General features: G+C 41.5%; 1 protein-coding gene across 4 annotated transcripts in view; it reads left to right on the forward strand.

Moving 5' to 3' along the window:
• Positions 1 to 23,121, forward strand: part of SCAP (SREBF chaperone) — a 94,575-nt gene that overhangs the window by 50,488 nt on the left and 20,966 nt on the right. For 3 of the 4 annotated variants that reach the window (XM_077129481.1, XM_077129485.1, XM_077129482.1), the window contains one exon: positions 17,049 to 17,273. In XM_077129481.1, coding sequence (XP_076985596.1) covers positions 17,152 to 17,273 — 122 coding nt within the window. In that variant the 5' untranslated portion in view covers positions 17,049 to 17,151. Of the gene's footprint in view, positions 1 to 17,048; positions 17,274 to 23,121 lie in introns of those variants that run through there. The other variant, XM_077129486.1, reaches the window with a different exon arrangement.

The following is a 23,121-nucleotide window of genomic DNA, read 5'->3' on the forward strand; positions in this document are numbered from 1 at the left end:
GCGGAGTCTCTTAGCCGGTCCACCCATTCCAGAATGGGGTACATTGTGTGTCTGGTCTCTGTCGTGACTTCAGAAGTTGTTCTGTACTGTTTCTAGTTCTTTAGTAGTTGTTTTGGAGGAGGAACTAAGACCCGCGCGCCTTACTAAGCCACCATCTTCTCCGGAAGTCCCTCCATTAGTTTTTCTCATCCTTTTTCCTTCTCTTCTTCTTCTGGGACACCCACAACACGTATATTCGTGCGCTTCATAGTGTCATTCAATTCCCTGAGTCCCTGTTCATATTTTTCCATTTTTATTCCTATAGTTTCTGTTTCTTGTCGGATTTCAGATGTTCTGTCCTCCAGTTCAGAAATCCTATGTTCTGTCTCTTGAATTCTACCATTGTAGGTTTCCGTTGTTTTTTTTCATCTGTTCTACTGTGTTTTTCATTCCCATAAGTTCTGTGATTTGTTTTTTTTCAGACTTTCAGTTTCTTCTTTTTGTTCTTTCCTTGCCTGCTTTATATCCTCCCTCAGTTCATTGATTTGGTTTTTGATGAGGTTTTCCATGTCTGTTCCTACATTCTGAATTAATTGTTTCAGCTCCTGTATATCATTTGAATGGTTGGTTTGTTCCTTTGACTGGGCCATATCTTCGATTTTCCTAGTGTGATTTGTTATTTTTTGCTGGTGTCTAGGCATTTAATTACCTTAATTAGTTTATTCTGGAGATTGCTCTTACTTCTTTTATCTAGGGTTTTCTTGCTGAATGAATTTATTTTCTATCTGTTCTTTGACATTCCGTTCAGCTTTATCTGGACCTTTAGCTTAAGTTTTGTTTAACAGAGGAGAATTTTTCAGTTCTTGTTTTCTTGTTTCTTGCCCTGCTTGTGTGATGCCTTCCCCCCCACCCCACATGCTTAGGAGGGTCTACTTAGATATTATAGACCCCAGCCAGATTTTCCCAGACCAAACTGGCCTCCTATCAGGAGGAAAGAGTCACCTGTGTCGGTTTCCCCTGAGGGTGAGACCCAACAGGTTGAAAGACTTTCCCGTGATGTCCCTGGACTCTGTTTTTCTTATCCTGTCCAGTATGTGACACTTGTCTGACTGCAGGTCCCACCAGCATAAGATGATGTGGTACCTTTAACTTTGGCAGACCTCCCTGCTGGGGGTGTGGTGGAGACAGAGGAGAGGTTGTAGGCTGGTTTTAATGGCTTCAATTTACCAAGCCCTGGTGTCTGAATTCCTTGATCGAGGGATTCCACCTGGGTGGGCTTCACCCCTCCCCTGGGGAAGGCACAAGCTCCGGATAAGCCCCCCAAGGAGCTCACTTTTGCCTATGCCTGGGGCAGTTGCAGCCTGAAAAGTCCTGCCGCTGTATCCAGAGGCAGTCAAGCCTTTGTAGATACACAGCCACAAAAACCTCTGTTTCCTTCTATTTTTTTCCCCCTTTTTCTGTCAGTCCTGCCCCCCTTGGTGCCAGGGCAAAAATGAGCAACCTCTGGTTTGATCAGGTTCACCTAAGCTGGGGGCCTATTTTTAGTAGTCAGAATTTGTTAGTTAGTTCCACAATTGGCGTTTGATTGTGCCCAGTCCCTGCTGGACTGGGGAAAAGTCCTTTCCTTTCCCCTCTGGGAAGCGGCCTGTTGGGGAGTGGCGCTGGCCGCCACATCTTTGGGAATTCACGGTTCTGGGGGGTGCTCGCAGCCGGTCCAGCTGGTCCAGACTGGGGTACGTTGTGTGTCCGGTTGCTGACGTGGCCCCAGGAGCTGCTCTGTACTGTTTCTGGTTATTTAGTAGTTGTTCTGGAGGACGAACTAAAATGCGCACGTTGTTAAACCGCCATCTTGACCCGGAAGTAGAACTCCAACTCAGATGTCACACAGTTACCCACAGTTGCAGAGAGAGAGATAGATACCAGGGTATATATATGTAGCATAGCATCTCAAAATCTAGAAGTATTATTTATAGCTCTGGATGAAATGTACTACAATAGGACCTTACAGTCTAGGTCCCAATTTTCTTATAAGTATTTTCTAAATCAGACCAAACAGTATTTGTTCTTTTATTTCTGACTTATTTTCCACCATATAATGTCCCCAAGATTCATTCACCTTGTTGCATGCCTCATGACTTCATTCCTTATGTAACGGTACCATATTCCATCATATGTATGCACCACAGTTTGCCATTCCACTTCTTAGTCAGTCTGTCCTTCACTACCTCCTTCCATTAGTGTCATGTATCGTGTCCACAGTCAACAATCCATGCCTAACATTATCCTTACTTAGTTGTACAATCAACACTCTCAATTTTAGACTGTTTTAATTGCTCCCAAGGGAAAAATAACCAATAAACACACCCTCACCAAATAGAAAATCCAAACCTCCCCTGAACTCTTCTCCTTTCCACCCCTTCTTCCTCCCCCCAGTTATTTACCCCAATATTGCTGTGGTACTGTTGATATAGACCATACCCTGCAGTAATAGTTTTCCCTCATACCCCTCTATTATTTACTCTTTGTGCAAAAGTCGTACCTTTGAAGTAGTTCATGCAAAAGCTTGTATTTGTAGTGTTAATTGGTAGACATTTAAGTTCAGTCTCTTTAGGTAACTGTTCACACATCTCTAGCTTCTGTGTATCTCTAGGTCCCCTATAATAATACTGGATTTTGTAAGTAGTTTCCTTTACCAATATGTTTTATTTCTTATTATGGTTTCTAGTTTCTAGTCTAGTGTCCTTTTATTTCAGACTGAAGGATTCCCTTTTCCTTTTCTTGTAGGGCGGGTTTTCTAGTAATGAGCTCTTTCAGCTTTTACTGTAAATATCGTAATTTCTCCTGCATTCTTTAAGGATGCTTTTGCTGAATATAGAATTCTTTATTGACCATTGTTTCTCCTTAAATACTTTAAGTAAGTTCTCCTACTGCCTGCTGGGCTCTATCATTTCTAATGAGAAATCCACTGGTGATCTCATTGGGATTTCTTTGTATGTGACAAGTCATTTCTCTCTTTCTGCTTTCAAAATTCTCTCTTTGTAATTTTTTCCCCGTTAACTCTTTATTTTGAAATATTACCCAATTTTCAAGACATTTGCAGAAATAATACAGGCCCTATATAGAAAACTCCAATCCCCTATCCTCCCCAGATATACAGATCCCCCAATTTTAATACTTTGCCACACCGGCTGCATCATTCCATCTATATATCCATCTTTTCATTTGTCCAGTCATCTATCCATTCAACTATCTGTCTGTTTATCAATCCATTCTCCAAACTCTTGGGTGTAGGTTGCATACATCATGCTCCCTGATAACCCAGTACTGCCATGTATATTTCTCATGAACAAGAATACTCATCCATGTGACCACCTTAAGTGCAGCTGTCAAGTTCAAGAACGTTAACATTGACATGAAGCTTACAGTTCTTTTATATGTCTCAACAGTACCCCCTGAGCCTTCTCCTCTCCCTAACTAGATCATGTGCAGAATCATCTGGTACATTTAACTGTCATCATCTTCTTAGTTGCTCTATCTTTTTTCTTTTTTTTTATTGTAAGTGTATGTACACAACATAAACATTTCTATCTCAACCATTCCCATGCACAACATTTACTGAGATCAGTCACATTCACAACGTTGTGGTATTCTCACTCCCCTCTATTACAAAACCTTCCCATCTCCTCAAATAGAACTTTACCCCACTGTGCTTCAGCTCCCCATTCCCCCTGCTTCCCCACCCAGCACATTCTTCAGTATTCTTTGTAGTTACTGTGGGGCTCAAATTTAGCATCCTAATCTCAGGTAGGACATGAGATTTTGTTGGTTTGTCCAGAGTGATGCCCCGATGGATCCCAGAGTGATTCGATTAGTGAGTGGAAAAGTATTTGCAAAGCCCCCTTTGGGGAATGGTGAGAACAGGGAGAAGTTCAACTTCCCCAAGTTGAATTCTTGATATTCTCACAAGCAGTGTGGACAACCAAAGCTATAGGCTGAGCCCCCAGTCTTGAGGTTTGTTCATATGAAACTTAACCCTGCAAAGGATAGGTCAAGTCTACTTAAAATTGAGGCCTAAGAGTCGCCCCCAAGAGAGCCTCTTTTGTTGCTCAGATGTGGCCTCTCTCTTCAGCCAACACAACGAGCAGTCTCACCACCCTCCCCCTCTCTACGTGGGACATGACTCCCAGGGGTATGGACCTTCCTGGCAACGTGGGACAGAGATCTTGGAATGAGCTGAGACTCAGCATCAAGGGATTGAGAAAAACCCTAGAATGAGCTGAGACTTAGCATCAAGGAATTGAGAAAACCTTCTCTACCAAAAGGGGAAAGAGTGAAATGAGACAAAGTGTCAATGGCTGAGAGATTCCACACAGAGTCAAGAGGTTATCCTGGAGGTTATTCTTACAAATTAAGTAGATACCACCTTGTTATTCAAGATGTAACGGAGAGGCTGGAGGGAACTGCCTGAAAATGTAGAGCTGTGTTCCAGTAGCCATGTTTCTTGAAGATGATTGTATAATGATATAGCTTTCACAGTGTGACTGTGTAATGATTGTGAAAACCTTGTGTTTGATGCTCCTTTTATCTACCTTGTTAACAGACAAGTAGAACATATGGAATAAAAATAAATAATAGGGGGAACAAATGTTAAAATAAATTTAGTTTGAAATGCTAGTGATCAATGAAAGGGAGGGAGTATGGGATGTATAAATTTTTTTTCTGTTTTCGTTTTATTTCTTTTTCTGAATAGATGCAAATGTTCCAAGAAATGATCATGATGATGAATATGCAACTATGTGATGATATTGTGAATGACTGATTATATATGTAGAACAGAATGATCAAAATAGGAATGTTTGCATTTGTTTGGTGTTTCTTGGTATTTAAAAAAATAAAAATAAAAAATAAAAAAAGAAGAGCAACATAACCCAAAGCATGGAAAAGGAAAAAAATAATAAAGATAAGAACACAAATCTGTGAAATTGATGACTGAATAATAGAAAAACTCAATAAAGGAAATAGTTTGTTCTTGGAAAAGATCAGTAAAATTGACACACCTCTGCCAGGACTGACAAAGAAAAGACAGTAGACACAAATCACCAATAACAAGAATGAAACAAAGAAATATCACTACAGACCTGTTGACTTCAGAACGATAAGGAAATACTGTAAATAACTCTACAGACATATATTTGACAACTTAAATGGATCAGTTGTTCAAATAGAACAAACTATCATGTCACCCATGATGAATAGATAATTTGATTAACCCTGTAATTCTTAAGTTAAATTTGTGAAATACAGATATATACTTCAACGTGGATGTCCTTGGAAACATGCTAAGTGAAAAGCCTGAAACAAAAGGCCACATATTGTATAATTCCATTTATGTGCAATGTCCAGAATAGGTGAATCCCTGAAGGCAGAAAGCAGTTTAGTGTTTGGCTGTGGCTGGCAGGAGGGAGAGGAATGAGGAATGATGCTAATGGAGATGGGGAGTTTCTTTTTGGAGTGATGAAAGAATTTTGGAATTAACGGCGATGCTACACAACTCTGTGAATGTCCTACAGACCACTTTAAAAGAATTTTGTGGTATGTGAATTATATCTCAGTAGACTTATTTAAAAAAAATAATTCGTTTAAAAAATCCAATTAGAAAATGAGCAAGGAAAATAAAGAACCATTTAATGAAGAGGATATACCAGAATTAAATAAATAGGAAGTTAAATGTCACTAGCTATTAAAAATGTAGAAATTAAGACCTCACTTAGATATCATTACATACCTATTAGTACAGCTAGAATAAACGATAGTGACTACCAAATGGTGGCAAGCATATGAAGAAATTGATCTCTCATATACTGCTAGTTGGAATGTAAAATGGTATAGGTACTTTGAAAGATATTTTGGCAGTTTCTTAAAAAGCTAAACATGCACTTACATACAATCCAGTGGTCACACTTCTAGGTGTTTATTCCAGAGAAATAAAAGTTTGTATCCACGTAAAATCAGACCTGAATGTTCATAGCAGCTTTATTTGTTACAGCCAAAAACTGGAAACAGGCAAAATATCCTTGAGTAGTTGAGTTAAAGGAACCATCCCATGGTGAATTAAAGGAACCATACCACTTCTCAGCAATAAAAGGAATGCACTATTGATATACCCAACAACTTGGATGGATCTCAAGAGTATTATGACAAATGAAAAAACAGTCTCAAAGTTTGCATATTGTGATTCCTTTCTTAAACGATAACGTTCTCAAAGTGGCAAAATTATAGAGATCAAGAATGGATTAGTAGGTTACCAGGGGTTAGGGAAGGTGGGGGGAAATGGGCAGGTGTGACTGTAAGAGGGTAACAGGAGGGTGTTCTTTGTGGGTGCAGAATAGTTCTGTATCTTGATTGAGGTGGTCATAACAAATATTTTAAATTAAACCCACACACGCATCATACCAAAACGACTTTCCTGGTTTTATATTGTATGATAATTGTGTAAAATGTAATCATTGAGGGAAACTAGGTAATGGTACACTGGGACTTTTGTGTTGTTTTTGCAACTTCCTGTAAATCTGTATTTCAAAACATAACACCATCAATTACCTCCCCTTGCATTTAGGCCTGGCAAAGATTGTAGCCACTTCCTCCTTTTTATGCCTCCCTGCCCTACCTTTGTACTCCTGGTCTGCTTTAGCCCTCTAAGCCAGCTCAGCCAGAGCCTGCTCATGTGTTTTCTCCTTTTTCTGGAAAGTGTCTCCACTTCGCTCACTCCACCCTCTCTTCTTGTGGGTTCTCTGATTATTAATCACCTCCCAGAGGTGTCTTCTTTGAACCCCTATGTGAGGAGTCATCCTTCCTGCTGCTACATTTTGCTTCATTCATACCACCAGGCCTAGTTTGTGTACCATTTGTTAGAGGACTGTTTTCTCCGTTTCAGAGGACAGGGACCATATCTGTTGTGTTTACCTGTACATAACTAAAGCTTGGTGGACTGCTAGACACCTAGGAGATAGTCAGTAGACATTTGTGGTATGAATAAGTTTAGCGATCCAGTGTGGCTAAAGCTTGGATTGTTTGGAGTTTTCAACAGTAATAATGGAAAAGGTTTGGGACTTGTAAACTCTATAGCCTGGCAGCCTGTATAGATTTTTTGTATCTCCTACAATCTTCTATTCTACCCTCCTTCCTTGGGCTTTTAGGATATTTATTTGTTTTGGTTGATTATTACTATGTGTGGGTTGTTTAAGAAAATATATGAATGCTGAAGATTTGGTGAATGCAGGCACAAAATAGACCATTGTCTTTTTTTTTAATCATGTGTTGTGTTAATATATATTGTGTGTATGGATTTTTCCAAGTTCCACATTTATTGTCTCATTTCGGATGAGTTCAAAGTTATGGGCGTCTTAAGCAAGCTTATGACAAGGTGGGATGAACCTGCCTCCCTCCTTCACTCTCAAGACTCAATTAGTTCCTTAGTGCCCTTTGTCTTCTGCGAGTGGGTCTTAATTTGTCCTCATCTTTTCTGTAGACTTCCTCAGGGCTGTCATCTGTCCAGGTTCCAACAGTACTGTTTGTTTTTTTCCTTTATGTGTTCAGCTCTGTGATTTGAATATATAATATTAAGCTCCTTTGTTGTTTCTTATAGTGGGGTCTCTCACAAAGGGAGGTGGCAGGATTGTTCATATTTTTTAAAAACATAATGTCCACTCAGGCCTCCAGGGCAAGATCTTGTCTCTTTAAATTTTGGAAGCAGAGCTGTAGATTTTGATCTGGAGCAACCTGTAAGTGTGAGGCGATGTAAGAAAAAGTGGTTCAGATTAGAGGAATTTTGCTTTGGAATAGCTTGCATTGAAAGTCAGGCTGTGGGACTTCCGGAGAAGATGGTGGCTTAGTAAGATGTGCGGGTCTTAGTTCCTCCTCTAGAACAGCTACTAGGGAAGTAGAAACGATACAGAACAGCTCCCGGAGCCACAAGAGAGACCAAGAAGACAGCGTACCCGATTCTGGAACGGCTGACTGGCTGGGAGAACCCGCTGCAGTGAGATCGCCGAGGGGCGCGCGCTTCCTCGGGCCGGGGCGGCAAGCAGCCGGAGACCCTCCCTCCCTCCTTCCCGGGCCGGCTGGGAGAATTGGACAGGCGATCCCCTCAAGCCGCGGTGGCTGGCGCCCCCCCCACATGCGGCCCCCCGGACCAGCTGGGAGAATTGGATTGGAGATCCCCCAAACCGCGGAGACCGGCAACACGTGGCTTCCCGGTCCAGCTGGGAACGGTAGATAGGCACTCCCCCAAGCCGCAGTGGCCGGTGCCCCCCCACCACGCTTGGCGCTCCGGGCTGGCTGGGAAGATTTGGATAGGCGCTCCCCCAAACCGCGGAGGTCGGCACCCCCCGCCACGCTTGGCGCCCTGGGCGGGCTGGGAAATTTGGACAGGCGCTCCCCCAAGCCGCAGAGGCCGGCGACCCTCCCCATGCGCGGATTCCCGGGCCGGCTGGGAGATTCGGATTGGCACTCCCCCAAGCTGCTTCGGCCAGCGACCCTCCCCTACAGCGAGAGTTATCCAAAGTTAAAGGAGCCACAGCATCTTTTACTGGTGGGACCCGCAGACAGACGAGCGCCACGAGCGCCACCTACTGGACAGGGTAAGAAAAACAGAGCCCAGAGATTTCACAGAAAAATCTTTCAACCTGCTGGGTCCCACACCCAGGGAAATCTGATTAAATGCCAAGACGCCAGCAGAAGATAACGGATCACGCTCGGAAAATTGAAGATATGGCCCAGTCAAAGGAACAAACCAGTAGTTCAAATGAGATACAGGAGCTGAGACAACTAATGCTGAATATACGAACAGAAATGGAAAACCTCTTCAAAAACCAAATCAATAAATTGAGGGAGGACATGAAGAAGACATGGGCTGAACAAAAAGAAGAAATAGAAAAACTGAAAAAACAAATCACAGAACTTATGGGAGTGAAGGACAAAGTAGAAAAGATGGAAAAAACAATTTATACCTACAATGGTAGATTTAAAGAGACAGAGGCTAGAATTGGTGAATTGGAGGATGGAACATCAGAATTCCAAAAAGAAACAGAAACTATAGGGAAAAGAATGGAAAAATTTGAACAGGGGATCAGGGAACTGAACGACAACATGAAGCGCACAAATATACGTGTTGTGGGTGTCCCAGAAGGAGAAGAGAAGGGAAAAGGAGGAGAAAAACTAATGGAAGAAATTATCACTGAAAATTTCCCAACTCTTATGAAAGACCTAAAATTACAGATCCAAGAAGTGCAGCGCACGTGCCCAAAAGAATAGACCCAAATAGGCGTTCTCCAAGACACTTACTAGTTAGAATGTCAGAGGTCAAAGAGAAAGAGAGGATCTTGAAAGCAGCAAGAGAAAAACAATCCATCACATACAAGGGAAACCCAATAAGACTATGTGTAGATTTCTCAGCAGAAACCATGGAAGCTAGAAGACAGTGGGATGATATATTTAAATTACTAAAAGAGAAAAACTACCAACCAAGACTCCTATATCCAGCAAAATTGTCCTTCAAAAATGAGGGAGAAATTAAAACATTTTCAGACAAAAAGTCACTGAGAAAATTTGTGACCAAGAGACCAGCTCTGCAAGAAATACTAAAGGGAGCACTAGAGTCAGATACGAAAAGACAGAAGAGAGAGGTATGGAGAACAGTGTAGAAAGAAGGAAAATCAGATATGATATATATAATACAAAAGGCAAAATGTTAGAGGAAAGTATTATCCAAACAGTAATAACACTAAATGTTAATGGACTGAATTCCCCAATCAAAAGGCATAGACTGGCAGAATGGATTAAAAAACAGGATCCTTCTATATGCTGTCTACAGGAAACACATCTTAGACCCAAAGATAGACATAGGTTGAAAGTGAAAGGTTGGGAAAAGATATTTCATGCAAATAACAACCAGAAAAGAGCAGGAGTGGCTATACTAATATCCAACAAATTAGACTTCAAATGTAAAACAGTTAAAAGAGACAAAAAGGACACTATCTACTAATAAAAGGAACAATTCAACAAGAAGACATAACAATCATAAATATTTACGTACCGAACCAGAATGCCCCAAAATACGTGAGGAATATACTGCAAACACTGAAAAGGGAAATAGACACATCTACCATAATAGTTGGAGACTTCAATTCACCACTGTCATCAATGGACAGAACATCTAGACAGAGGATCATTAAAGAAATAGAGAATTTGAATATTACAATAAATGAGCTAGACTTAACAGACATTTATAGGACATTACACCCCACAACAGCAGGATACACCTTTTTCTCAAGTGCTCATGGATCATTCTCAAAGATAGACCATAGGCTGGGTCACAAAGCAAGTCTCAACAAATTTAAACAGATTGAAATCATACACAACACTGTCTCGAATCATAAAGGAATAAAGTTGGAAATCAATAATAGGCAGAGTGCCAGAAAATTCACAAATGCCTGGAGGCTCAACTACACACTCTTAAACAACGAGTGGGTCAAGGAAGAAATTGCAAGAGAAATTAGTAAATATCTCAAGGTGAATGAAAATGAAAACACAACATAGCAAAACCTATGGGACGCAGCAAAGGCAGTGCTAAGAGGGAAATTTATTACCCTAAATGCCTATATCAGAAAAGAAGAAAAGGCAAAAATGCAGGAATTAACTGTCCACTTGAAAGAACTGGTGAAAGAATAACAAACTAACCCCAAAGCAAGCAAAAGGAAAGAAATAACAACGATTAGAGCAGAAATAAATGAAATTGAAAACATGAAAACAATAGAGAAAATCAATAAGACCAGAAGTTGGTTCTATGAGAAAATCAATAAGATTGATGGACCCTTAGCAAGATTGACAAAAAGAAGAAGAGAGAGGATGTAAATAAATAAGATCAGAAATGGAAGAGGAGACATAACCACTGACCTCACAGAAATAAAGGAGGTAATAACAGGATACTATGAACAACTTTACGCTAATAAATACAACAATGTAGATGAAATGGACGGGTTCATAGAAAGACGTGAACAACCAACTTTGACTCAAGAAGAAATAGATGACCTCAACAAACCAATCACAAGCAAAGAAATTGAATCAGTCATTCAAAAGCTTCCTAAAAAGAAAAGTCCAGGACCAGACGGCTTCACATGTGAATTCTACCAAACATTCCAGAAAGAATTAGTACCAACTCTGCTTAAACTCTTCAAAAAAATCAAAGTGGAGGGAAAGCTACCTAATTCATTCTATGAAACCAACATCACCCTCATACCAAAACCAGGCAAAGATATTACAAAAAAAGAAAACTACAGACCAATCTCTCTAATGAATATAGATGCAAAAATCCTCAACAAAATTCTAGCAGATCAAATCCAAGAACACATTAAAAGAATTATACATCATGACCAAGTAGGATTCATCCCAGGTATGCAAGGATGGTTCAACATAAGAAAATCAATTAATGTAATACACCATATCAACAAATCAAAGCAGAAAAATCACATGATCATCTCAATTGATGCAGAGAAGGCATTTGACAAGATTCAACATCCTTTCCTGTTGAAAACACTTCAAAAGATAGGAATACAAGGGAACTTCCTTAAAATGATAGAGGGAATATATGAAAAACCCACGCTAATATCATCCTCAATGGGGAAAAATGGAAAACTTCCCCCTAAGATCAGAAACAAGACAAGGATGTCCATTATCACCACTATTATTCAACATCGTGTTGGAGGTTCTAGCCAGAGTATAATTAGACAAGAAAAAGAAATACAAGGCATCAAAATTGGAAAGGAAGAAGTAAAACTATCACTGTTTGCAGGCGATATGATACTATACATCGAAAACCCGGAAAAATCCACAACAAAACTACTAGAGCTAATAAATGAGTACAGCAAAGTAGCAGGTTACAAGATCAACATTCAAAAATCTGTAGCATTTCTATACACTAGCAATGAACAAGCTGAGGGGGACATCAAGAAACAAATTCCATTTACAATTGCAACTAAAAGAATAAAATACCTAGGAATAAATTTAACCAAAGAGACAAAAAACCTATACAAAGAAAACTACAAAAAACTGTTAAAAGAAATCACAGAAGACCTAAATAGATGTAAGGGCATACCGTGTTCATGGATTGGAAGACTAAATATAGTTAAGATGTCAATCCTACCCAAATTGATTTACAGATTCAATGCAATACCAATCAAAGTCCCAACAACTTATTTTTCAGAAATAGAAAAACCAATAAGCAAATTTATCTGGAAGGGCAGGGTGCCCCGAATTGCTAAAAGTATCTTAAGGAAAAAAAATGAAGCTGGAGGTCTTACGCTGCCGGACTTTAAGGCATATTATGAAGCCACAGTGGTCAAAACAGCATGGTATTGGCATAAAGATAGATATATCGACCAATGGAATCGAATAGAGTGCTCAAATATAGACCCTCTCATCTATGGACATTTGATCTTTGATAAAGCAGTCAAGCCAACTCACCTGGGACAGAACAGCCTCTTCAATAAATGGTGCCTAAAGAACTGGATATCCATATGCAAAAGAATGAAAGAGGACCCGTATCTCACACCCTATACAAAAGTTAACTCAAAATGGATCAGAGATCTAAACATTAGGTCTAAGACCATAAAACAGTTAGAGGAAAATGTAGGGAGATATCTTATGAATCTTACAATTGGAGGCGGTTTTATGGACCTTAAACCTAAAGCAAGAGCACTGAAGAAAGAAATAAATAAATGGGAGCTCCTCAAAATTAAACACTTTTGTGCATCAAAGAACTTCATCAAGAAAGTAGAAAGACAGCCTACACAATGGGAGACAATATTTGGAAACAACATATCAGATAAAGGTCTAGTATCCAGAATTTATAAAGAGATTGTTCAACTCAACAACAAAAAGATAGCCAACCCAATTACAAAATGGGTAAAAGACTTGAACAGACACCTCTCAGAAGAGGAAATACAAATGGCCAAAAGGCACATGAAGAGATGCTCAATGTCCCTGGCCATTAGAGAAATGCAAATCAAAACCACAATGAGATATCATCTCACACCCACCAGAATGGCCATTATCAACAAAACAGAAAATGACAAGTGCTGGAGAGGATGTGGATAAAGAGGCACACTTATCCACTGTTGGTGGGAATGTCAAATGGTGCAACCACTGTGGAAGGCAGGTTGGCGGTTCCTAAAAAAACTGAGTATAGAATTGCCATACGACCCAGCAATACCATTGCTAGGTATCTACTCAGAGGACTTAAGGGCAAAGACACAAACGGACATTTGCACACCAATGTTTATAGCAGCATTATTTGCAATTGCAAAGAGATGGAAAGAGCCAAAATGTCCATCAACAGACGAGTGGCTAAACAAACTGTGGTATATACATACGATGGAATATTATGCAGCTTTAAGACAGAATAAAATTATGAAGCATGTAATAACATGGATGGACCTAGAGAATATTATGCTGAGTGAGTCTAGCCAAAAACTAAAGGACAAATACTGTATGGTCCCACTGATGTGAACCGAGAATAAACTTGGAATATGTCATTGGTAACAGAGACCATCAGGAGTTAGAAACAGGTTAAGATAATGGGTAATTGGAGCTGAAGGAATACAGACTGTGCAACAGGACTAGATACAAAAACTCAAAAATGGACAGCACAATAATACCTAATTGTAATGTAATTATGTTAAAACACTGAATGAAGCTGCATCTGAGCTATAGTTTTTTTTTGTTTGTCTGTTTGTTTGTTTGTGTCTTTTGTTTTTTTCTTTCTTTTTCCTTTTCTTTTTTTATTATTATTTTTATTTTTTTCTCTATATTAACATTCTATATCTTTTTCTGTTGTTTTGCTAGTTCTTTTCCTAAATCGATACAAATGTACTAAGAAATGATGATCATGCATCTATGTGATGATGTTAAGAATTACTGATTGCATATGTAGAATGGAATGATTTCTAAATGTTGTGTTAATTTCTTTTTTTTCTTTAATTAATAAAAAAAAAAGAAGAAGGTCAGACTGTGGAACAGAGTGATGATGTCTTACTAGATTCTGTGTATTGAACTAAACTTGGGATTTCTTTTTTCAGCTTTGTTTTCCAGCCAGTATGAAAATTAAACGGTTGGTATAACTAATAGAGATGAATGGAAGAAGACCTTTCCTGAGGTCATGACAGAAAGATTCATATTTGCTGCAAATGGAAGTTAATGAGATATCTTTTTCTTGTATTAATAGCTGTGTTTGTTGGATCTGGACTCTAAAGGTAGATCCCTTTTCCTAGTATTACTGATATGTGTGTAGCAGAGGCCTGTGAAGGGGATTAGTAGTATCAGAATTTCTTGGAGGGTCCGGCCTTGGGGAACATTTAAGGAAACAGATGTGGGGCTGTCAGAACAACAAGGTTGGAAAAAGCCACAGCTGGTTTATGGCCATCTGTCTTCAGGGATTCTCCTGACAGCATCTCTCTGAAGGTTTGCAGCTGATCTGTGTGTGTTCCTCCTGCGGGCAGGGATAGGAGAAGAAGCATTAGTTGTTGATGCTGGGCATTAACCACAAGCATTAGTCTCCTGCTGTGGGTCCACAGGCTTTAGACTTCTGTGCCCTTTCATGTTCCAGGTGAGCCTTGTGAATGGTGGAACTATTGTGAACACTTCTTCTTGGACCAGCAGTTGTCACTTGCTATCTCCTCTGTTCATTCCCTATTGAGTGGACCCACAGAGAGTTCTTCATATTTCTTTAGAAGACTCCTAGACTGTGAAACTACATGTGTACTTCAGACTTATGCCTCCAGGAAGGTGGAAGGAGTGATGACTGTTTTTTTCAGGCTTGTAAATTGGCTGTTGTGACTCCTTTTGGCTTTTCACTTCTGGCCTTGACACTTCTGAGTAGTCATCTCTTCAGCCTGGGATTTCATCAGGGAGCCTAATCAAGCCAAGACATGTGTCTGGGCAGGTTCTCTCTAGCACAGACCAAAGGAAACAGCAGCATGGTTTAGGAGAAGTGGATTTAAATGTGGATTCTATTGGAGAGCTCAGTAAGTGAGAGAATTCTAGACCCCAGAGTCTTCTGTTAGGGCTTTCCATTGTGTGTATTTAGTGAAGGTTCTTTGTAAGCAACAGAAGTTAACTTAGCTAATATAAGCAAAAAGGGGATTCAGTGGAAGGATATGGGGTGGCTCATAGACTGGAAAGAAAGAAAAGTTGACAAGCCAGTCTTCAGAAGGGACTGGAGCCAGAGCAACCCTGGGGCTCTTGGCATCAGGGACCTATGTGGGATGAATAAGCACCACCATATCTAGTTCCTGCATCTTTCTGTACAGAAGTCAAACTCCAGGGAGAGAGGCCTAACCAGTGTGGCTTGGGTTGGGGAGGGGCACCTTGAATGACAGTCCATCCAAGCCAGATCCTGTGGGGAGAGGTGATTCCCTAGAGCCTCACTGGGCTGCTCATAGAATGAGACAGACAGTTGCTGGGCAGGAAGGAACAAGAGGGACCCTCTGCCCTCATCCTCCCCGAGTAGTTCAGTGACCAGGAACAGAGACTTTCTCCTAATATGGCTATCAGGGTGAACATTGGTGACTTTTAGGTTGGGGCTAAGCCTTTTGTTGTCTTTATATTGAAGGCTGATCCCACTGAACATTCTTTATCATGAATCACTGTTTGTAAAAGAATGTATGTTTTCCTGGGTAGCCCTGTGTTTTAGTTTGTAAAAGCTGCCATGCAGTATACCAGAAAGGAAATGGTTTTTACAAAGGGGAATTTAAGTTGCAAGTTTACAGTAATAAGGCCATGAAAATATCCAACCTGAGGCATCCGGGAAAGACCCACAACTGGGTGGGTCACATCTCCAGGGAAACAATAAAAAAGATCACACTGAGCAACATTGAATGAGGGTTTAAGGACTTGGCTTTTTGGGGTACATAACAGCTTCAAACTGGCACATTCCACCCTTTGGACCCCCAAAGACATGTTCTTTCTAAATGCAAAAGACATTCATTTCATTACAATATCAGAAAGCCTTAAACCATTTCTGTAACAATATAAATACAATACAAGTCAAAAACAGTACAAAATCTCCACAAAGTCAATTACAGGCATGGTCTGTCATAAGGCAAAATTCTCCTCTGACTCTGGACCTGTAAAACTCAGAACAAGTTATCTGCTGCCAATATACAAAGGAGGGACAGTCATAGGATACATATTATTCCCATTTCCATAGAAAGAAATTGGAAGGAACATAGGGGTCATTGGACCCAAACAGTTTGCAAACCTGCAGGGCAAAGTCCATTAGATTTCAAAGTCTGAGACTCATTTATCCTTGGGGTTTTAGAAGCGGCAGTCCCACCCTTTCCAAGGGCCTTTGCAGCAGCCTGCCTCTCCTGCCTCTCTCTGAATGTAACCTTGGAGGACATTGGGAAGACCACCTTTTTCTCGGCCCCACCCTCTCCGAGCATTGGGGCCACACCCAGGCTCTCTGCCATCTCCAGGGCACACACTAAACCGCTCCGGAACAATGTGCAAAGGTTTTTTCCAACGAGGGTGAGTAGGGTATCCCAGACACTCACTTGGCAGAAATCAGTTGAAGGTGGTCTGTTACCCACAGGTGTTCTTTCCTATTCTACATATGAGGGAAATGCCCTCTCTGGAGAGTAGTTTTTCAGAAATGCCTAATAAGGAAATGGGTTTGGGCTTATTACCAGAATTAGAGGGACAGTTCTTTGGATTCATTCGTTGGACTGATTTCTAATCTGCTGATTTCTAATCAGCTTTCTAAGCTGCCCTGAGTCATTAAGAGATGACCAAGATTGTGTGTGAGTGTGTGTGTGTGTGTGTGTGTGTGTGTGAGAGAGAGAGAGAAAGAGAGAGAGAGAGAGAGAGAGAGAGAGAGTGTGTGTGAAGGGATATCCACATCTTGCACAGGTGTCCTGAAACTGTTTCCCATTCACATAACTGCCACCTCCCCACAGCAACCCTAGTTTGCAGAGCCAAGCACCCTCTGATAATGAGCCTTTCTCTCTTCCTGCCAGGTACCCATTCTCTAGATGGTGTCTGCCATTAGTGCTATCCTGTGTGTGCCAGGCTGATCCATGGTCACTTTTCGGGATGGCAGCAAGGTGACTTCAGCTGAGGATGACCCTGACTGAAAGGCTGCGTGAGAAGATATCTCGTGCCTTCTACAACCATGGGCTGCTCTGTGCATCCTACCCCATCCCCATCATCTTCTTTACGGGAATCTGCATCTTAGCCTGCTGGTATGTTTCTGGGTTACCCTGGATATAGCCAGCTAGTGTCTGAGACTGTACATGCCCTAACCCTGACTACTATGGAGTCCTTAGGCTCTGTGCTTTTTAAACAGTGGTAGCATGAGGCTCATTGGAGATGCTGGTGGGGAGCTCTAGCTATGGGTATTTAACCAACAAACTAAAACAATCCAGACTGGCCCTTAGTGATTGACCAGATTTGTTTATATCACTGGCAATCTATTCTAAAATAATATTTAGATGCTTTTTTTAGAAACTACTTGATAATAGAAAGGCATGATCTTCCTCCTCAACAGTGGTAGATTCCTTTAGTACCTGGTTAGTAACAGGAACCTTTAGGTGTTGCAATGCAAAATCCAGTTGAACAATTCTTTGTACATCCTCTTACGGGGAAGCAGAGGCTTACTTCTCTGCTCTCTAGTCATTTTCTTGTGTTCGTGTGGAGTTGCTTTCTGAACTTTTGTTGAGTCTCAGACCTGGTGTGCTTACCAAGGACTGCCCTCAATTCACAATCCTGTCTGTCATGGGAACTCATAGAAGCCTAACGACCGTAGCAGCCGATGATGTGGCAAAAGGAGGGACTTGATGTGAAGTCATTTCTGATGGCCCTTTGGCTCCAAAACACTGACAGCCATGAAAAGAACTCATGGTATTACCCTTTACTCTTGAAAGAAGTCTGGTTTCCAGATTCGTTGTATATTTAATGTTAGTAGCTTTGTTGAATGTTGTGCTAGAGTTCTTAAATGTTATGTTTGCTTTAATTGTCCTGAAATGCTCTGTTTGCTTTATTTGTTGATTCTGAAATGCTCTCTTTGCTTTGATTGTTGATGATCTCAAGTTCTTACATAATTAGGAATATGAAAGATCAGCCTCATTCATTGAAGGTTTCCTTCTGGGCACCATACTGGGGTATGATTAAATGTCTCATCAATCTGCACAACAGCCTTGAGGAGTTATCCAGTTATACTTTCAATTAACCAAACGGAGGTGCAGACTTGGAGATGTGTCTGGTCCACAGAACTAATAAGTGGTGAAACTGGGATTCAAATTGTGGCCAAAGGACTTTGGTCCCACATGGAGTGGTTGAGCGTGTCGCTCTGGACGTGGCCGAGAGCCCAGGCGTGGCCCCAAAGTTTGGAGAGGGTGCAGCCAAGAAAAAGGTGGTCTCCTCAATGTCCCCCAGGGTTGATTTGGAAAGAGGTGGGCCACTGCATAAGCCCTTGGAATGGGTGGGACTGCCACTTTCTAAAGCTGAAGGATAAATGACTTTCAGACTTTGAAATCCCATGGTGTTTGCCCTGCAGGTTTTCAGAACTGTTTGGGTCTTGTGACTCCTGTGATCCTTCCAGTTTTTCCCTATGGAAATGAAAACCTGTATCCTGTAAATGTCCTCCTTTGCATATTGGCATCATATAACTTGTTTTGAGATTCATAGGTCCACAGCTAGAAGAGAATTTTTTGCGCTGTTAATATTGTTTAAGGTGATGCATGTAGTTGCCAAGTTGACGGAGTGGACATCCTGCTGCAATGAATGATGTTTGATTTAATTGGCTGGTGCTTAAATGCGAGAGCTCAGTGTAGCACAGCCAGAGCATCTCTGGCTGTGCTATGTTGAGCTCTGGTTTGAGGCTGGGAAACAAGTCCAAATCAAGGCATCATCAAGGCAATGCTTTTCTTCCCAAAGACTGGCGGTCCAGAGCTGGCTGCTAGCAGTCCTTGATCCTTGGCTCTTCTGTCACATGGTAAAGCACATGGCAGTGTGTCCTAGTCTCTTCTTTCTCTTCTAGGTTCTGTTTCGACTTCTTGCTTCCTGTGGCTTTCCTTCTCCTTGTCTGAATTTCAAAATTTTCTTATTAAGGACTCCAGTAATAGGGTTAAGACCCATCCTGAATGAGGTGGACCACACCCTAACTGAAGTAGCCTTATTAAAAGGTCTTATTTACAATGGGTTCACACTCAAAGTAATGGACTAAATTTAAGAACATATTTTTCTGGAGTAGACATGTCTTCACAAAACATTACAACAAGTACAGCCCAGGGGCAGCTGAGCAGGGCAAATGCCACCTCATATCCCACAGGTGTACTTGACTGACTATCAGTCCTGAGAAAGGGGTGAATGAGGCTTGGGGTAGGATTGGACTGGTTTCATGTGATCTCCTAGCATCTTTATTTTTAGTTCTTTTAAAGATGATGAAACTTAGCATTGAAAGCTAGTAAGTAATAATTGCTAGAACTGCAGGTCTGTGTGGCAGATCAAAATCTATACTTTCTCCACTACACCATGGTGATATGAAATTCTTTGAAGAGCACTCTTTGGTGCTGATATCTTTCATTACAAAGAGTTTGCTCCTTGAACAAGCGGCCTGAGAAGGAGGGGCCCAGGTGCTGGCCAGGAGCAGGGCAGGCAGGATCTGCTTAGTCAAAGAATGGAGAGGATTTTTGAGGCAGGCTGTCCTGCTCAAAAGAAATTGAGGAGGAGAGAGCATGAAGGTAGGTTTTTGTAGCCATCTTAATAAAGGTGGTTATAATATATGCCTCACACTTGCTAGACTGGTGGTGCAGAGATAGTCTCTCCCTTCAAAAACTCATGTTCTTGGCTAGAGGCAGATGATTGCACTGTTAATTGGATAATGTGTATAGCAGATGTTCCCAGCCTTGATGTAAAGAGAAAAAGTATCAGAGCAGCTTCTTGGGAGAGCACTCCTGCCCTGAACCCTGCAGGGCAGGAAGAATAGGTGGCATTTTCCTCAGCTTCTTTACTGTTTATGATAGTCATCATTCAGCTCACCACTCCCCCAACAAAAAGTCAAGACAGTAGTACCTTGGCAGGCTCCTCTAAGCACCTACTGTCCTTCATTGCTTCTACCCTCTGACATCACTCTACTTTCCTCTTCTCTTTGCAGTCAACCTTTTTTTCTTGAAGAGGAAAGACCTGCCTGCACTATGATGTTCGTAGTCTTGTGTCCTCAGTGTCATTGTCATGTGAATGTAAAGGAGTTGAGGTTTTTTTGTTTGTTTTATCTAAAAATCTGGTTGACTTAGGAAAGGTTTTACAAGGTTAGAAGAATTCTCTCAGCCTCCAAAGAGAATAAAGGTTATGTCAGAGAATCCACAGTTTGGGACTCTGTGATGAAGAGACCAAAGCTCCTACATCCAGGGCCACTAGCCTTGCTATTTTCTTCCACCCTGGGGAGCTTTTATGTCCAGAGCAGCTCCCTTGTCCACCAGAGCCATAGGTTTCCTGCGGAAAACAAAGTGTGGATAATAGACAGCTTTTAGTAATTCTGTTAGGTATTTAGTCTCCATATAATTGTTTACTTTTTATTGCTCATAGAATGAAAGATTTGTTTAACTTAATTCCATAGGACCATTGCACGTGATATCCTTATATGGATGTGGCAGTCTCCTGAACTGTGGAAATACTTTTGGTCCATTCCACTTCACCACTACTGGATCATCCTTGAAAATGAGCAGAACTAGAGGAGCTGGTGGTCATTTACAGCTTGGGAACAAGCAGGACTGAAAGGGATGGTGATCAGCGAGCTTAGAAATTTGTCTGAGGATTGAGGGCTTGGGTATATAGGGAGTTGGACTCTCTCAAACAGCCATGGGATGTGTGACTTTCTTCTCTGAGCTGTTGTTGGGGCTGCAAGTTAAATGATTTAGAGCCAAGGATAGTACTTCAGATGACCCAAACACTGAGCCTTGCAAGTGAGCTCTAGTTATTCTTGCCTGGCCTCTGGGAGTGGTGACTGCTGTCTCCTCTGGGAAAATCTGATGCATCTGGGAACAAATAGGCATTGTGGCAAAAGTATCTGCTTACATTTCCTAGAGGTTAGGTAGTTGGTATTCAAGGTGTGTTCCAGCAGTGGCCCAGCAAGTCAGGGGGTGCTGTTGCTCTGGACCCACCCTGGTAAGCAGTAGGCACACCATGGAGTGTAGGCAGAGGGCCTGGGCACCAGGCTGAGTGGACTGTCCTACGTGCAGGTCAGAGGTTATTGTGAAGATCGAGTCACTTGTTATTCCACAACCTGCTGCTCATTGTTAGAGAAGGTGGAGAGAAAGTAGGAATCAAGATGAGGCCATAAGAAGCCCCCTGAAGTACATTAATCTTCTACTCCATGTCAGTGTTTGGAAATAGACTTGACCACTTTACTACTCCTTTTACTCGGAAGGAAAGCTCTACCTTCTGCCTGAGGCTGGATATCTTAGATGTGGCAGCCTCCATTTCTCTCTTTCTCTTCTCTGCTTATATCTTACATTTCCCCATGATCACCATGGCGCTTTGGGGGATGTGCCCATGGGGACTATTTAATAGGGTGCCTCTTTCTTTACCCATGTGGCTACTCTCCAGACACATTTATATTTGCTTTCCATGAACAGGAAAGAAATATGAGTAACTAAAGCCCTTTGTGCATTTGTGCTCTGAAGAACCAGACAGGACAACTGAGAACAAAATCCCAGAGCTCCTTTGACCTTGGCCCTAATCAGGAATCAGGAGAGGCCTGGTGTTCAGCTTCCTGCACCTGCTGCATAGCCCTGACGTTTTTATTCTTGGCACTTCAAAACCACAGCCTTCTCCCAAGCGGAAGTTATTTCTGGCCTCAAAATAAAAAAATCCCTGTAAAAGCTCTGGAAAGCCTTAGGGGGATCAGAGATTTCTTTATCACTCCACATTTCCTCAAGCAGATGAGAGATCAGGCAGCCTGAGAAATTTCCCCTTTGCTTCCTCATCAAAAGACTCCACTCAATCCTGTATTGTTTTCCTCTGAAAAGTGAAAGAGCACCTACTACCTGTGATGTCTCCAGGGAGATGTCTTGTGCAATATCTTCTTTGAGTGTCACGTCTGTGGTTGCTTTTTCTATACGTCTTCAGTGACTCTGGAGCACTCCATCACAGATACCTGGCCATGGCATCAAACCAAGGCTAGCTACATAAATTGTGGAACCCAGTATTTATTTTAAAAGCAGAAAAAAAGTACTATTGAAGGTACTAAAATAAATTTGGAAGGGAGTGGGTGCGAGGCTTGCCCCTGCCAAGATAAGATGCCTGCCAGATACACATGTATACATGTGACCCCAACCTTCCTTGTTTCTACCCTTGGGCCCTGCTGGGGATAGCAGCAGATGTGGCGACTAGGTAGGGAGGGCCGTTTTGGGACGAGGAACCATTGGCGAGCTTATATTCCAAGTCCTTAGCTCATGCTTCATTGTTCCACTGGACTCCATTTAAAAAACAGGTTTAAATTAAATTGATTAAGAATTTCAAGATAGCAGCTGCAGAGGATTAAACCCCAAGCACAGAGCCCTCCCAGACATGAGGTCCTGTGCAGCCCTGTGTAGAACATCAGGTAGATAATCAGCATACATTGCTTGAACGTGTGGCTGGCATTGGGGATCCAGAAATTAAAATGGCATGTCCTGTCCCTAAAAGTTTCTTGTATTAATCAAGCAGATGAATAGAAATCTCTGGGGTCAGTGTTTTCAGGTTACCATAATGGAGGAGGGGTACCTAATTGTCTGGGCTTGGGGCTAGTGGCCAGGAGTTGTCTTTGAAGAGTAGGCAAGAATTTGACTAGCATTTGAATTAAAGTGGTTTAGTTTGGGCTTCTTTAGAAGCAGCTCTGAGCCAAGGATTTAAGTCCGGTAGTTTATGTATGAGATGAAATGGACACTTGTGGGGAGGCTCATCAGAGATTCAGCAGGTTATTACTTCTGTGAGCAGCAGAGATTAATCACATAGGGGAGCTCTGCGGAGACAGCATGGGACATGCACCTCTGTGCTTCCTACTTGAATGTAGACAACTCTCTATGCCAGGGGTAGGCAGACTTTTTATGA

The sequence above is a fragment of the Tamandua tetradactyla genome, chromosome 15, assembly GCF_023851605.1.
Source record: "Tamandua tetradactyla isolate mTamTet1 chromosome 15, mTamTet1.pri, whole genome shotgun sequence".
In the NCBI taxonomy this organism is placed as follows: Eukaryota; Metazoa; Chordata; class Mammalia; order Pilosa; family Myrmecophagidae; genus Tamandua; species Tamandua tetradactyla.